Consider the following 13640-nt stretch of genomic DNA (forward strand, 5'->3'; position numbering starts at 1 on the left):
TATGTCGCCACTTTCACAGAGCTATGGATATGAAAGTCAAGGTACTGTTAAGAGTCGTGTGTACTCTGTACTCACACTTGATGCCCCAAAGCGCAACACTTCACATTTGCCTGGATTAAACTCATCTGTTATTTTTCCTCCTATATTTGTAACAGATCTAATCCTGCTACATTGATATTTCTCGCAACAGAGAGGATAAATGTACTTCTGTGAAATGAGTGCCACTTCTTCATATTAGCTATATTCCCGTATTTCATTATGACATAGAAGGAAGCCATTGCAAACAACTTCACTGAGTAGATTCAAGACAGAGATCAAAAGCTGTATTTGGGAAATAAAAAGTGAATATGGGGTTAGTGCAGTTAAGTGGAAAAGATTAGCCATGATCTTTCTGAAGGGCAGAGCATGCACAAGACCCTACCTACAGTCACTCCTTTTCCTCATGTGCAGGGATTTTCACTCCTGAATGCCATCTCATGTTGTCTGTCATCCCACTGTGCACATATCTATTTGATCAGCATATGCATGTTCCCCTGCATAATATTGGGAGACATATCTCTATCCACTTCAGTATCTGTCTGCCCAGATATAGGATCTTGACCCAAAATGTCCTTCTACAAATTCTGCCTGACCCACTGAGGTCCTGAAGCTTCTTGTGCAATGTTTCAGATTCCAGCATCTGCTGTCTCTTGTGGTTCTGGCTTTTCAGTGGCAGACAAGGGAGTTAGTTCTGAAGAGGTGATAGTCTTCTCTGAATGCTGTGCAATAAAGCGTTGAGAATTTATAAAATTCAGTGGAGTAAAATCATTAGGAATTATATTAGTCCCATTTTAGGACTTGTTTCAAGGTGAAAACTGCCCTAACAACACTTCAATCTGGAATTCGACTAAGCTGCATTATTTTCAGAGGATATAATTGGACATTTGTGCTAAATGAAGCAAAGACATTGTGTACCAAAGATGGCTGCAAACCAGTTTACACTTAAATTCTTAAGAAAGGATTTTAATTTTAAACATATTAGTAATTTAACTTCAATTTTTTTCCAAATGCAAGTATTTACAAACATGGCAAACTTTTGGAACATTTATATCCCTTTATAAAAATATAGTTAAAATTATTGTTTATATATTTTTATATACACAGTATAGTTAAAAATTGATAAATGAATATAACACTCTGCTGAAGTTGAGCAATTACAAGTTTTTCAAACATAAGCATTTATGCCCGTTTCCTGTCATAATCCATTTAGTTTTAATTTAGTTTTACGCTAGTGAACCTACTTACAAGATGAGTATGGTTCATGTCAAGATTAAGGGCTGAATTTGTTGAGTAAACTCTATCTAACCAGCTCACATATTAGGCGTAGTCACTTAATGACAGTGGCAATTGACCAACTACTCAGAGTTTGAATCACACCATGACCACTGTGGAATTGAACTGAATTCAATGCAGTTGGTAATTTCTGAGCTGGCGATTGTACAGTTCTGTCAAGCGTTTGATTACTGTGTCCAAGGTCAAAAAGGAAAACCAAAGAAACCCAAAGAATGTAAGTGGATGAACCATCCAATAAATGGTTGTCCTGGTAACAATTCCTACATCATCAAAGGAATAAAACTTGAATTCTGAATATGTACGACAAAAAGCATATCCAGGCAAATGAATTGAATTGAAAAGCCAGCCAAACAGAATTGCATTTGAGGCATCTGAGCTTCGATAACTACAGAGGACAACACATTGGGGATATTCAAACAATCAAGACTATGGTGAAAACATATACATCATACATCATACATTTGAGATTGTTTCTAATCCATACAGCTTTTAAGGTTCAATCCCAAGAGATGGAAATTTACACTTAATTTTCTGTGTTTTAAATGCCTGTGCTTATTGTGAATCAAGTTGCCACATTAGTATAGGGGAACAATCAGATACCAAACTGTATTTTCAATATTGCCACAAGAGGAAAAAATATTACTGTACCTATATTATGGTCTGAATGTAACATCAAAAGCTCTTAAAGTGAATGTTACAGATTTTGCTAAACAGTTAAGATGTTAACAATATTTAAACTAAACTCTGGCCTTTTATGGAAGAGGTGAAAGGCATTTTCCTTATTCAGAGGGCTGTGAATAATAGGAATTTGCTCCTGTAGCAGGTCCGGCTGTTCAACTTTTAATTATATTCAAGGCAGAGATCAATAGATGTTTGGGTCCACTGAGGACCAGAGACTGTAATAGAATGGGAAGATGGATTTAGAGGTCTGAATTAGTCACAGCACTGAATGGAAGTGCAGAGTCAAGGAAGCAGTTGTACTGCCTCCCCCGTGTCTATTCATTGTCATGTTCTGTTGACATAGTTCTCTTGGTACCATGTTCATTTGCGGAGGTGGTAATATGGAGAACCACTCCATCCTCAATTTGATCAATCCATGATCCTGACCAGGTCCTTCAGCATCTCCCAGGCACTTGAGATGGTTAAATGGACTCCAGATCCTCATTCTTTACTCTTTGATGTCTGTGTCAGCTTGTCGAAATAAGTTTATCAAAATATACCATTTACTACAAAACGGTTAAAACAATTGCAATAATCTTCCACAAAATATATATTAACAATACCTGACGTTAGGGGAGAAGAATGGGAAAAGAGAAATGTCTCTTGCTACTCTTGGTGACCTTCTGTTCTTGGTTATGGTCTGGTAGGTGCTGAACACTGTCCAGCTGCTCCCATTCAGGGAAGGATTAAAAAGCTGGACGGAAAAATGAGGAGATAATATAAATACCTTAAAGTGCTGAAAAACTTGTGCTCCTCGGAACTGCAGGTCAACCCAACCTCTGCACAGTGCTGCAAATCATGACATGTCAAGCAAAACACGAGATTTAATGTTTGCTGACTTGGAGAAGGAAAACCGAGAGCACATTGTTCCACAACAGGTGTGTCCTGTTGGCTGGTCACGGAACACCACTGGCCATAGAGCTGGCCACATGCCGTACAGTCCCTTTGGCTCCTTCTCAAACTAAATAGGTGGATGCAGTAGAGCAGTAAATCTAGTTGGGAGAGCAGAGACATTTGGGAGAAATACAATGTAAATACCTCTTCAAGAAATCTGATTTAAAAACTGCTGCTTAAAAATAACTTACATTTTCTGTGTGGGTATAATGCAGCATTAACATTGAGTGCATTAGCATATTATATTGGCATTATGGTCCTGGACTGCTAGTGTTCACATTTCAAACTGAGATTATAGTGGACACAACAATCTGACAACTTGGTTAAGGTCAGCCTCATGTTATAATTCAGAGTTTTACTGCCAAGTTAGAAAATCATATTCATGATCGAACTACCATCAACTGAAGTAATTGTGATGTGCTCCTTGTTATATTCTCTAAATATCTGCACCAAAAATTTACAATGCTGGCTATAAGCTACATTAACTTTGGAAGCATACTATCCTTGTCATAATGTTAATGATAAAAGGGCATTCACAACATATTTATCTGTCAGTTCAATTGAGATCATCTATCTTAAATGTCAACTGCTAATTAAATCCAGCCAAAAAACAACCTTGCAGATAATCCCAGAGATCAGATCTAGAAATAAGGCAAATTTTTAGATGATTACACTTCACCAGATGCAACAGAACTGTTTTTGATTTTGATCACAATTGTCCAAACAAAGTTTAAACTCTACATAAATGGAAAAATTTCTGGGTATAATTAGCTCACTGTTGGTTGTAAAATTAAAATTATAATTTGCTTTGAAAGAATAAGCAATATAATGCAACATTTATTCCAAGAATCTTTGCTATTGATTTTGTAAACAAAGGAAGTTGATTCAGGTGAAATAAGTTTTTGTTTGAAAGGATTTGTTGGCAAAAAAAAAATTGTTTGAAGCTAAAAGAAAAGTGAGTAATATAAGAATGAAGGTGCACCTGAACCCAAATATGCATCTACCTACACAATTGGTTTAGAATCCAATGCACTAGTACTATCCCTTCCAATACCCAGAACAAACACAAGTTATCACTGGATTACAAGGAAATGTGGCATAATCTAAATGAATGTTGAATTAAATCATTTAGGGAAAAAAGAATACCGTATAATTTTGGTTGAAAACAATAAGCCACAGACTTACATGAGTCAGTAGCATACACAATCACCGCAGGGGGTGCTAGAACACAAGTAGATCACAAGGACTCAAGCATACAGAAGCAGGAGCAGGCTATTCAGCTCCAAAAGCCTGGCTCAATATAATCATGGTGGATTTATGCTTGTCATCATCTCCTTTTCTGTGCCAGATACATGGATCCCCCAAACTTTCAAAAAAAATTATCTACCTCCTCTTCAAATACTTCCAGTGATCTAGCCATACAGTGCTCTTGGACAGAGATTAGAGGTTCAGTAAGTTGTTATGCACCTCAACTTTAAATGATCACTCCCTTACCTTGTGGCTATGCCCCCTCATTCCAAGACATTTGGCAGTTTCAAAGGGAAAAGAGGGTGAAATTTTCAGATAAATTCTTCTTCATTTACAGTCATAAGAAAGGGAAAAACATAAAGATAATGATACAGAGGATGAAGGAAATTACTTGAACTCATGATAATGAGAAGAACAGAACTCCTGCAAGCTCATATTCTGGGAAAAGAATGGCACTGAATCAAACAGAACAACTAAGGAAAATAACAGCAAATGGTAGAGATCTGCAATTTAAGTAGAAAATATTGGAGATTCATCAGAAGGCATAAAGTGTAATAGCAGGTTAATGTTTCAAGTGTGAACACTTCTTCAAAACCATGTAGAAGCTACTGTATGTCCACTGGGTATCAACACCACCTACCAAAATATCGCGACGACTGGGCTCAGGGAGATAAACCGTAGTCTGACATATTGTAAATCAGTTCAGAAATCCCTAGTACGCCAAAAACTGGCTCATTGAGGGCTCTGGCTTTCCTCTGTGTAGTACTGTATTACTGTCTGTCCTCCACTGACATACAAGGAAGATGTCATCAACCACAGTTTAACTTAGTGAATTATAACCCCCACAAATAAACCTTCTGTTTTGTAATAGTTGAATCACCTTGTATTGATTCTGTACCTTCGGTTTCTTCAGTGTAAATGGCCTACTGCCTTTATCTTCTCTTGTACCAGTCAGAAGTGTTTAGCAAGCCCAATTGTCTGTCAGAAAATCGTGTGTCAGAAAACTATTTTCAACTCCCTAACAAATAGCTATTCTTCTGGACTAAATAACTTTTTTCTCTGCAATTGCTGCACTAATCTCCTTTGACTTCTACATAATAATGACTTAGAAAAATAATTGCATTTATTTTCCTAATTTCTGGTTGTCTGTATTTTAATTACAAATTGTAATTTAGAGTAGTCTAAATGAGCTTATTAGAATGTTTTTATTTATTGAGCAGGGGTCCCCAACATTTTCTGCACTGCAGACCGGTTTAATATTGACAATATTCTTGCGGACCGGCTGACATGTTGGGGGAGGGGTGTTCAAGTAGGGTTGCCAACTTTCTCACTCCCAAAAAAGGGACAAAAGTAGCAGTCAAATACAGGACACTTGTGTTACCCCGAGAAAGACTACCATGACCATGAAGCCTTGCGCGGGCACCTGTGTGCGCATGCGTGACGTGCGCATACATGACGTGCGCATATGTGTATATGCCAATTTTTTTCTACAAATTAGTTTTGGCTTAATCTTCCCGATTCTGTTAAGTGAAACTACACTGTACATACATTATTTCTACTTTATATAGGCTGTGTATTTATCATATCATTCCTGCTTTTACTACACATTAGTGTTATTTTAGGTTTTATGTGTTATTTGGTATGATTTGGTAGGTTATTTCAAGTTCAACAGTGCGTGACAGGGAATGAGGAAAGGTGCAACTGACTCATATCGTTTCATATCCCCAAATCATATTGTTTCCTCACGGCCCGGTAGCACATGCTTTGTGGCCCGGTGCTGATCCACGGCCCGGTGGTTGGGGACCACTGTTATTGAGGTACTGCGCGGAATAGTTTCTTCTGGCCCTTCCAGCCGCACTGCCCAGCAACCTCTGATTTGACCCTCGCCTCATTCCAGGACAGTTTACAATGACCGATTAACCTAGCAACTGGGACATCTTTGGACTGTGGGAGGAAAGTGTAGCACTCTGAGGAAACCCATGTGGTCACAGGGAGAACGTACAAACTGCTTACGTACAGCGGCAGGAATTAAACAAGGGTTGCTTCTGTTAAGTGTTGTGCTAACCACTATGCTACATGCTGCCTTTCTAAATGTGCTTTCATATTTAAAAATAATTATATCCAGAGTCAGAGAGAATCACAGAGGTGTACAGCATGGATCCAGGCCCTTTGACCTAATGAGTCCATACCGACCACGATACCCACCTATCTAACTGCCTTTTGAATGATAACATTTTACCTGCCGCAACTGCTTCCTCTGGCAACATCCATATATTCACCACCTTCTCTGTGAAAAAGTTGCCCCTCTGGTCCCTTTCAAATATTTCTCTGCTCATCCCAATATAAAGTCGCTCTCATTCTCTTACATTCCAAGGAATAAAGACCTATTCTGGCCAGCTTCTGTTAGTAACTCAAGCTCTCTAGCCCTGGAGCATCCTCATAATTTTTTCCGTATTCTTTCCAGTTTAACCACACCTTTCCTATAAACAGGTGACCAAACGCGTACCCAGGACTCCAAATGTGTCTTCGCCAATGACTTATAAATACAACAGAGTGTCCCAACTCCTGTATTCAGTGCCCTGACTGAAGAAGGCCAGTATGCTAAGCACTTTTTTCTCTACCATCTACTTTCAATGAACTATGCACTTGTATTCATGGATTCCTCTGTTCCATTATGCTCCCTAGTTCCCTACCATTTATAATACAAGTACAACTCAGGTGTGACTTTCCGGACTGTATCACCTCACACTTACCTGCATTGAAACTCATTTGCCACTCCATGGCCCACTCCCCTAACCGATTCCCTCTGTCATCTATGATGACCCTTTTCATTATCAACAGCAACACCTAATTTCATGTCATCTTCACTTGGTGATCAAACCTTGTGCACTTTATCCAAAAATCGTTTATATAAATAACAAATAATGAGGGTCCCAACACTGGCCCCTGATGCACTCCTCTAGTCATCGGCCTCCATTCTAAGAACTAACCTTCAACCACCATCCTCTGATTCCTACCTCCAAGCCAAAAATTGATCCATCTAGCTAGCTTTCCTTGGATTCCATGGGAACAAACCTTCCAGACCAGCCTGACTTGCAAAGGTCCAAATAGATAATAACTGCCCCCCTACCTTCAATTGCATTTTTGTTACCTCTACAACAAACTCTAAAAGATTTATCAAATATGATTTTCTACACACAAATCCATGTTGACTCTTCCTTATCAGACTCTTATGTATCTAAATGCAGATAGATGTTGTCTCTCAGAATCCCTCTAGCAACCTCACCAGTGGCAAATGATAAAGTAAATGTCTCCACAAGGTCCTCTGCAATTTCATCTTCACAAAGTTTGAGTTAGGCCCTAGGGATTTATCCAACTTAGTGTGATATGGGGCTGCAAATACTTCCTCCCTGGAAATGTATATGCTCTCCAAATATACATTACCAGGGAGCATATATACATTAAAAGATATGCTGTCCAAATAACTTGTTTCATTTATCACTTGAGAATCCATGATTTTCTCCTCCATAATAACAGAGGAGAAATCTTCATTAAAAAACCCATCCATCTCCTGTAGCTTGAGACATAGCTGATGTCTACGAAGACCTACTTCCGCCCTAGCCATATTTTTACTCTTAATATATCTTCAAGGATTCGAAGATTCAAAGTACATTTATTATCAAAGTATGTATGCAGTACACAACCCTGAGATTCATTTTCTCCACAGACAGCCATGAAACATGGGAAACCATGGAATCCATTAATAAAAACATCAATCCCTGCATTTGCAAAAATCAAATTGCGCAAACGACAACAAGAATGAATGAGCAACAAAAACCTTAGTTTTACCTGCCAGATCCATTTCATATCCTCTCTTTTCCCTCCTGGTTTCCTTCATAAATATTTTCTTAGTATTGCACCCTCCCAAGTACATCCCCCTATATATTGACTCAGGAAACCTTCTTGAATACATTCACCAATTCCACCCCATCCAAGCTCTTAACACTCTGCGTGGCCCAATCAATGCCAGGGAAATGAAAATCTCCCATTAACACAACTCTGTTATTCTTACAACCATGAGCAATTTCTCAATACACTTGCTCCACAAGTTCGTATTGACTATTGGGGAGAAGAGTTAATACAACCCAGCCAGAGTAATCCACCCCTCTTTGTTCCTAACCTACCCATATGACCTCACCGGATGATGCTCTGAGAATATCATTTCAAGGCATTGCTGTTATTTCTTCCCTTATATAGAAGGCAACAATTCTAACCTTACACTCTATGCCTTGATGGTCAGACTGAAAAGCCCATTTTTATTTATTCATTTTGTATTTATTTGGAGACAGAGTGCAGAGTAGGGCCTTCCAGTCCAATGAGTCACACCTCCCAGCCACACATTCATTCAACCCTAGCCTCGTCACAGGACAATTTACAATGACCAATTTACCTACTAACTGGTACATCTTTGGACTGTGAGAGGAAACCAGAGCACCCAGAGGAAGCCCATGTGCACATGGGAAGAACATACAAACTTTCTTACAGAGGAACTCTGAACTCTGATGCCTTGAGCTCTAATAGTGTTGTGCTATCCACTTTACTACCACGGTGCCCATTTCCAGCGAGCAATTCTAAGACTCAAGAGTGGTGCACTTAAGTAAATTGATAGCACTTGAAACTGATATGCAAACTGATGCATGTATGGAAATCATTGTAAGAGCTTACCAATGTATTCAAATCTACTAAACACGATATGGTTTATTGCTTGCCAACTAGAACTGTGGAAAAAGAAGCTTAAACGAAATGTCAGAAAAAATATTGATGATGGAATAAATCAAAGACAGCACCAAAATGTTCTAACCTCAGAGCAGGTATCAGCTTAAACAATGAGGAACAGATGGTGGTTGCATTACTCATGTTACTTAACAAGAGTCAGATTTTAAGGTGTAAATTAAAAGTGCCCATATACGTGCAAACTCATCTCCTCTTGTCACGCAGTTCATTTGGAAGTCAGAGCTGTTTCTGAAGCAAGTGGCATCTAATCTTCACATTGCTCACCCATTTACATGATGAGGCCTTTCAGCCAGTGCTGTCTGTGCTGTTCAGGGACTGCTCACCTCAGTTTTTGATTAATATTCCAAGGACTTTGGTGTTGTGCCACAAACAGTTCAGTGGTCAGGGCTAATGGTTATGTTTTCAGATGCAAAATCCTATCACCTGCACTTCCTGCTCTAACAGATATTTATCCCACTCCATCACTCACAACAATCTCTACCACTCTGGACTCGTACCTATCTTTCTGTGCTCCAATATTCTTACAAATGCAAATCTCATAACACATTTCACAGTGTACATCTGCTACAGCTACTCAACCATAGCAGGCACCTTGCCAAAACAGATGATGGACATGACTTCTCTTTTATTGTTGGGTTAATTGGTGTGTAAACGATGGAAATGGTAGAGAACTGCTGAGAGTCAATTGTGACAAAACTCGATATTGCAATGTATCTCTGAACTAGTGATCCAGCAGGAACGTATACTGTCACTTTATATAACAGCCCCAGTTTTGACAGTCTCACTGTACAAAATGTAGATGTTGGTTTTAAAATGGAAACTATATGTAATGAACCAAAAACTCAGGGCAAGAAGCAAAGTGTAGTCTAACTGTCAACTCCCTGGAGGACATGATCACACACAAGTTCTGTTACTGCGGATTTAGGTGAGGACATAGAGAGGAAGACACAATATCAGAGTCCTGCTGGAAAGCATATGTGAAAAGTCAAGGATTCTTGCTCCAACGTTAAATACATAACATAGAACATAGAACAGTTCAGCTCTAGGCAGGCTATTCAGCCCAAACTGTTCTGCTGATTGTGATCTGACTGAAGTATAGTTTGTCTATAGTTTGCTATATCAGCATGGCGACCTTATTCATACTCTTCCAATGAAGAAAAGCATATCATATACCTCCTTTACCATCTTATCCAATTTCAGTGAACTATGGACCTGTGTCTCAAGATCCTTCTTTATCTCAATGCTTCTAAAGGATCTACCATTAACTGTATACTTTCTCCTTTCAATTGACCTCCTGAAGAGCAACACCTCACTCCTGTCCAGGTTAAACTTCATCTGCTGCTTCTCTTCACATATCTGTAACTGGTCTATATCCCACTGTATTCTTCAACAGTCCTTTGCAGTGTTCACAGCTCTGCTGATCTTGGTGTGATCTGCAAATTATCTTATCCACCCATTTATATTTTCATCCGAAACACTGATATGTATCACAAACAACTGAGATTCCAGCACCGATCCTTGTGGAACACCGCTGCTCATAGACCGCCAGCTAGAATAACTGCCTTCTAGCCCTGTTCTCTGTTTTCTATGGGCAAGCCAGTTCTGAATCCAATCTTGCAATTCACTCTCGAGCCCATGCATATTTATCATCTGAATCAACCCATCATGAGGGGCTTTATCAAATGCCTTACTAAAATCCATGACAATAACGTCAACTGCCTTACTCATTCAGCTTCTTTGTCGATTCCTGAAAATATTTGATCAAATTTATAAGGAATGATGGAAAACCATACAAGTGGGATTAGTATGGGTAGTCATGATGATCGACATAGATGTAGTGGGCTATAGGGCCCGTGCCGATGCTGTACATCTCTGTGACTCTAGAAATCATTGACACTAATCTATTTTATTCTCCCCCACTCCACCCTGCCAATTGACATCGACACAGTCAGATTCTACACTCACTTACACCCTAGTGGTGATTTATGACAGCCAGCTTGCACATCTTTACAAAGTGGGAGGAAACTGGAGTGCATGAAGGAACCCCACACAGTCACAGGTGGAATATGCAAAGCCCAAACTGGAAGCATACCAAAGAAACCTGCATCAGTAAAGCTATGCGAAAGTAACTCCACTAGCTGTACCTTTCTGCTGCCCCATCATACTTTGAAGATATAGGAACAGATCCAGCCCGTATAAAAATCATTAGTGAAATATATAAGCTTTTGTCTTTGGATTTTGACCTTCATTTTTCACTAACTTTCCTTTGTGGGCTTAAATAATTATATGTCCATAAAATACTCTCCTTTAAAGCATTATGAAATTATGTCAAAAAAATTGTAACTATAATTAACCCTTCTTAATTGTACTTGAGGAAGCAATTGGAGAAAGCCATTGTATTTGAATGGTAAAGACAAAGTGTAACTTTCTCCACAGGTGGGATGTAAGGTGCTGCATTTCTTCCTTCAGTATATGCTGGGCTGCAATTACTTTTGGATGCTTTGTGAGGGGATCTACCTGCACACACTCATTGTGGTGGCAGTATTTGCTGAAGAACAACATCTACACTGGTATTATCTCCTGGGCTGGGGTACGTATCACTTTTGAATTTTGTCACTTTAAGAGAAAGTCACAAAAAGAAAAGAAACTTCTCTTATTTTGAAAATTGAAAGAGCTGGAAATTTATTACATCATTGTAATTTTTGGTAACCTGTCTACAATACCACCTACTTTAGTGTCATCTGCAAATTTACAAACCATGCCTATATATTCTCATCCAAATTATTCATATAAGTGACAAACAACGTTGGGCGCAGCACCAAAACCTGTGTCATATCACTATAGTCACAGGCCTCTAATCCAAAAAACCAAACTTCCACCATCAACCCCCTACTTCTCACCATAAAGCCAATTATTTATCCATCTCGCCAGCTTTCATTAGAGCCCACGTGATCTAACCTTCCAGACTAGTCTTTCATACAGGATTCTTTCAAAGGCCTCATGAAGGTCCAAACAGACAACATCCACTGTTCTGTATTTGGCAGCCTTATTGTTTACTTCTTCATAAAGCTCTAACAGTTTTCTATCTATTTTTAAAGAAGAATATCCACCCTAGAAAAAGAGCTGTTACAGACCAATGTTCCCTTTGATTAACAAGACTGACTCTGAAAGATTGTGCTATGATTTTGTAAATGTGCTGCTGCCTTTTTTCCTTAATAGCAAAATCCAATAAATTTATTATGGAGTACAGCAGCATAATAGTTAACTTACTGAATTTTCAGACAGAGCCTTGCACTAGTAATATAGAATCAAGAGCTTGAATTTCAATATGGCAGCTGGGGAACTTAAAATCAAGTAATCAAGTAATTAAATAAATTTGTTTTTAAAAGCTTGTAAGGATAACCATGAAATTACCAGTTTGTTGTAAAAACACATGTGGTTAAATGATACTATTGATTGAAGGAAACTTGCCATACTTAAACTGTCTGAGATATACTGTATATATCCCCAGACTCACCAATTCCATTAAATACCCTCGTTTTGATACAGAGAGGAATGGACAGTAATTGAACACATTGGCAGCGATGTCCACTACCGATGAGTTAATAAATATTAAAGAATCCAATGAAGAATTCCTAACTAACTATTTTAGTGTTTTCTGTTTCTCTTTTTCTTGAACAATCTGGCAGGCCCCTTCCATGACTTTGGCAGCATTGGAAGATTACAACCAATTTATCTGTCATCTCTGCAGGCTCTTCTTTTAAGACCTTAGGATGCAGGCCAGCTGGCCCAGGGGACATGTCAGCCTTCATTCCCATTAGTTTTGCTTACGTTGGTAATTATTTTAAGTACCATTCTCCTTTCTGCTGCCAGACTTTCAACTGTTATTGAAATGCTTTCAAAGCTTTCTACTGCAAAGTCAGATGCAAAATATTTGTTAATGTTTCCATTATCTTGTTATTGTCCATTAGTGTTTTCCCAGTATATCCTCTAAGTGATCAGCCTTAACTAGTCCATTCCTCCTTTTCTTTTCAGTTTTCCCTGTTGTTGTCTTTGTTCATCCTCTGTGGTTTCTGTCTTTTTTTAAACCTTTTTCTCACAGATTTGACACAATTCAGCCGATTTGTTGATCCCCCGTCCTTAATTCAGCCATTAAAAAGCTCTAAAATGTTTGGTCCAATGTGCAAAATGGTCAGTAATTTGCAAGAGCGTAATTTCCATATTTATATGAAAATCATAGACACAAAGTAAAACATAGAACAGTATAGCACAGGAACAAGAACTCCAGCCCAACTATGTTTTCGAAGTAATACTACCTGTCTTCACCTGACCCATCTCTATCTATGTTCTACATGATCATGTAGCTACCTAACTATCATGTCTACTTCCACAACTACCCAACATGTTTCAGGCATCTATCACTCTCTGTTTAAAAAAACCTACCCCATATATCTCCTTTGAACTTTGGCCTTTCCACCTTAAAGCTTTGCACTCTAGATTTTGATATTTCTACCCTGGGGAAAAGAATCTGACCATCTACCCAATCTATGGCTCTCATGATTTTATAAACTTCTACCAGCTCTTCCTTCAGCCACTGATGTGCAGAGGAAATAGTACAAGTTTGTCCAATGTCTCCTTGCAGCTACTCAGTA

General features: G+C 38.7%; 1 protein-coding gene across 2 annotated transcripts in view; it reads left to right on the forward strand.

Moving 5' to 3' along the window:
* calcr (calcitonin receptor) overlaps positions 1-13640 on the forward strand; it is a 282986-nt gene that overhangs the window by 213510 nt on the left and 55836 nt on the right. For both annotated transcript variants that reach the window (XM_072252000.1, XM_072251999.1), the window contains exon 8: positions 11425-11578. In XM_072252000.1, the coding sequence (XP_072108101.1) occupies positions 11425-11578 (154 nt within the window). The remainder of the gene's footprint in view (positions 1-11424; positions 11579-13640) is intronic.

The sequence above is a fragment of the Mobula birostris genome, chromosome 3, assembly GCF_030028105.1.
Source record: "Mobula birostris isolate sMobBir1 chromosome 3, sMobBir1.hap1, whole genome shotgun sequence".
In the NCBI taxonomy this organism is placed as follows: Eukaryota; Metazoa; Chordata; class Chondrichthyes; order Myliobatiformes; family Myliobatidae; genus Mobula; species Mobula birostris.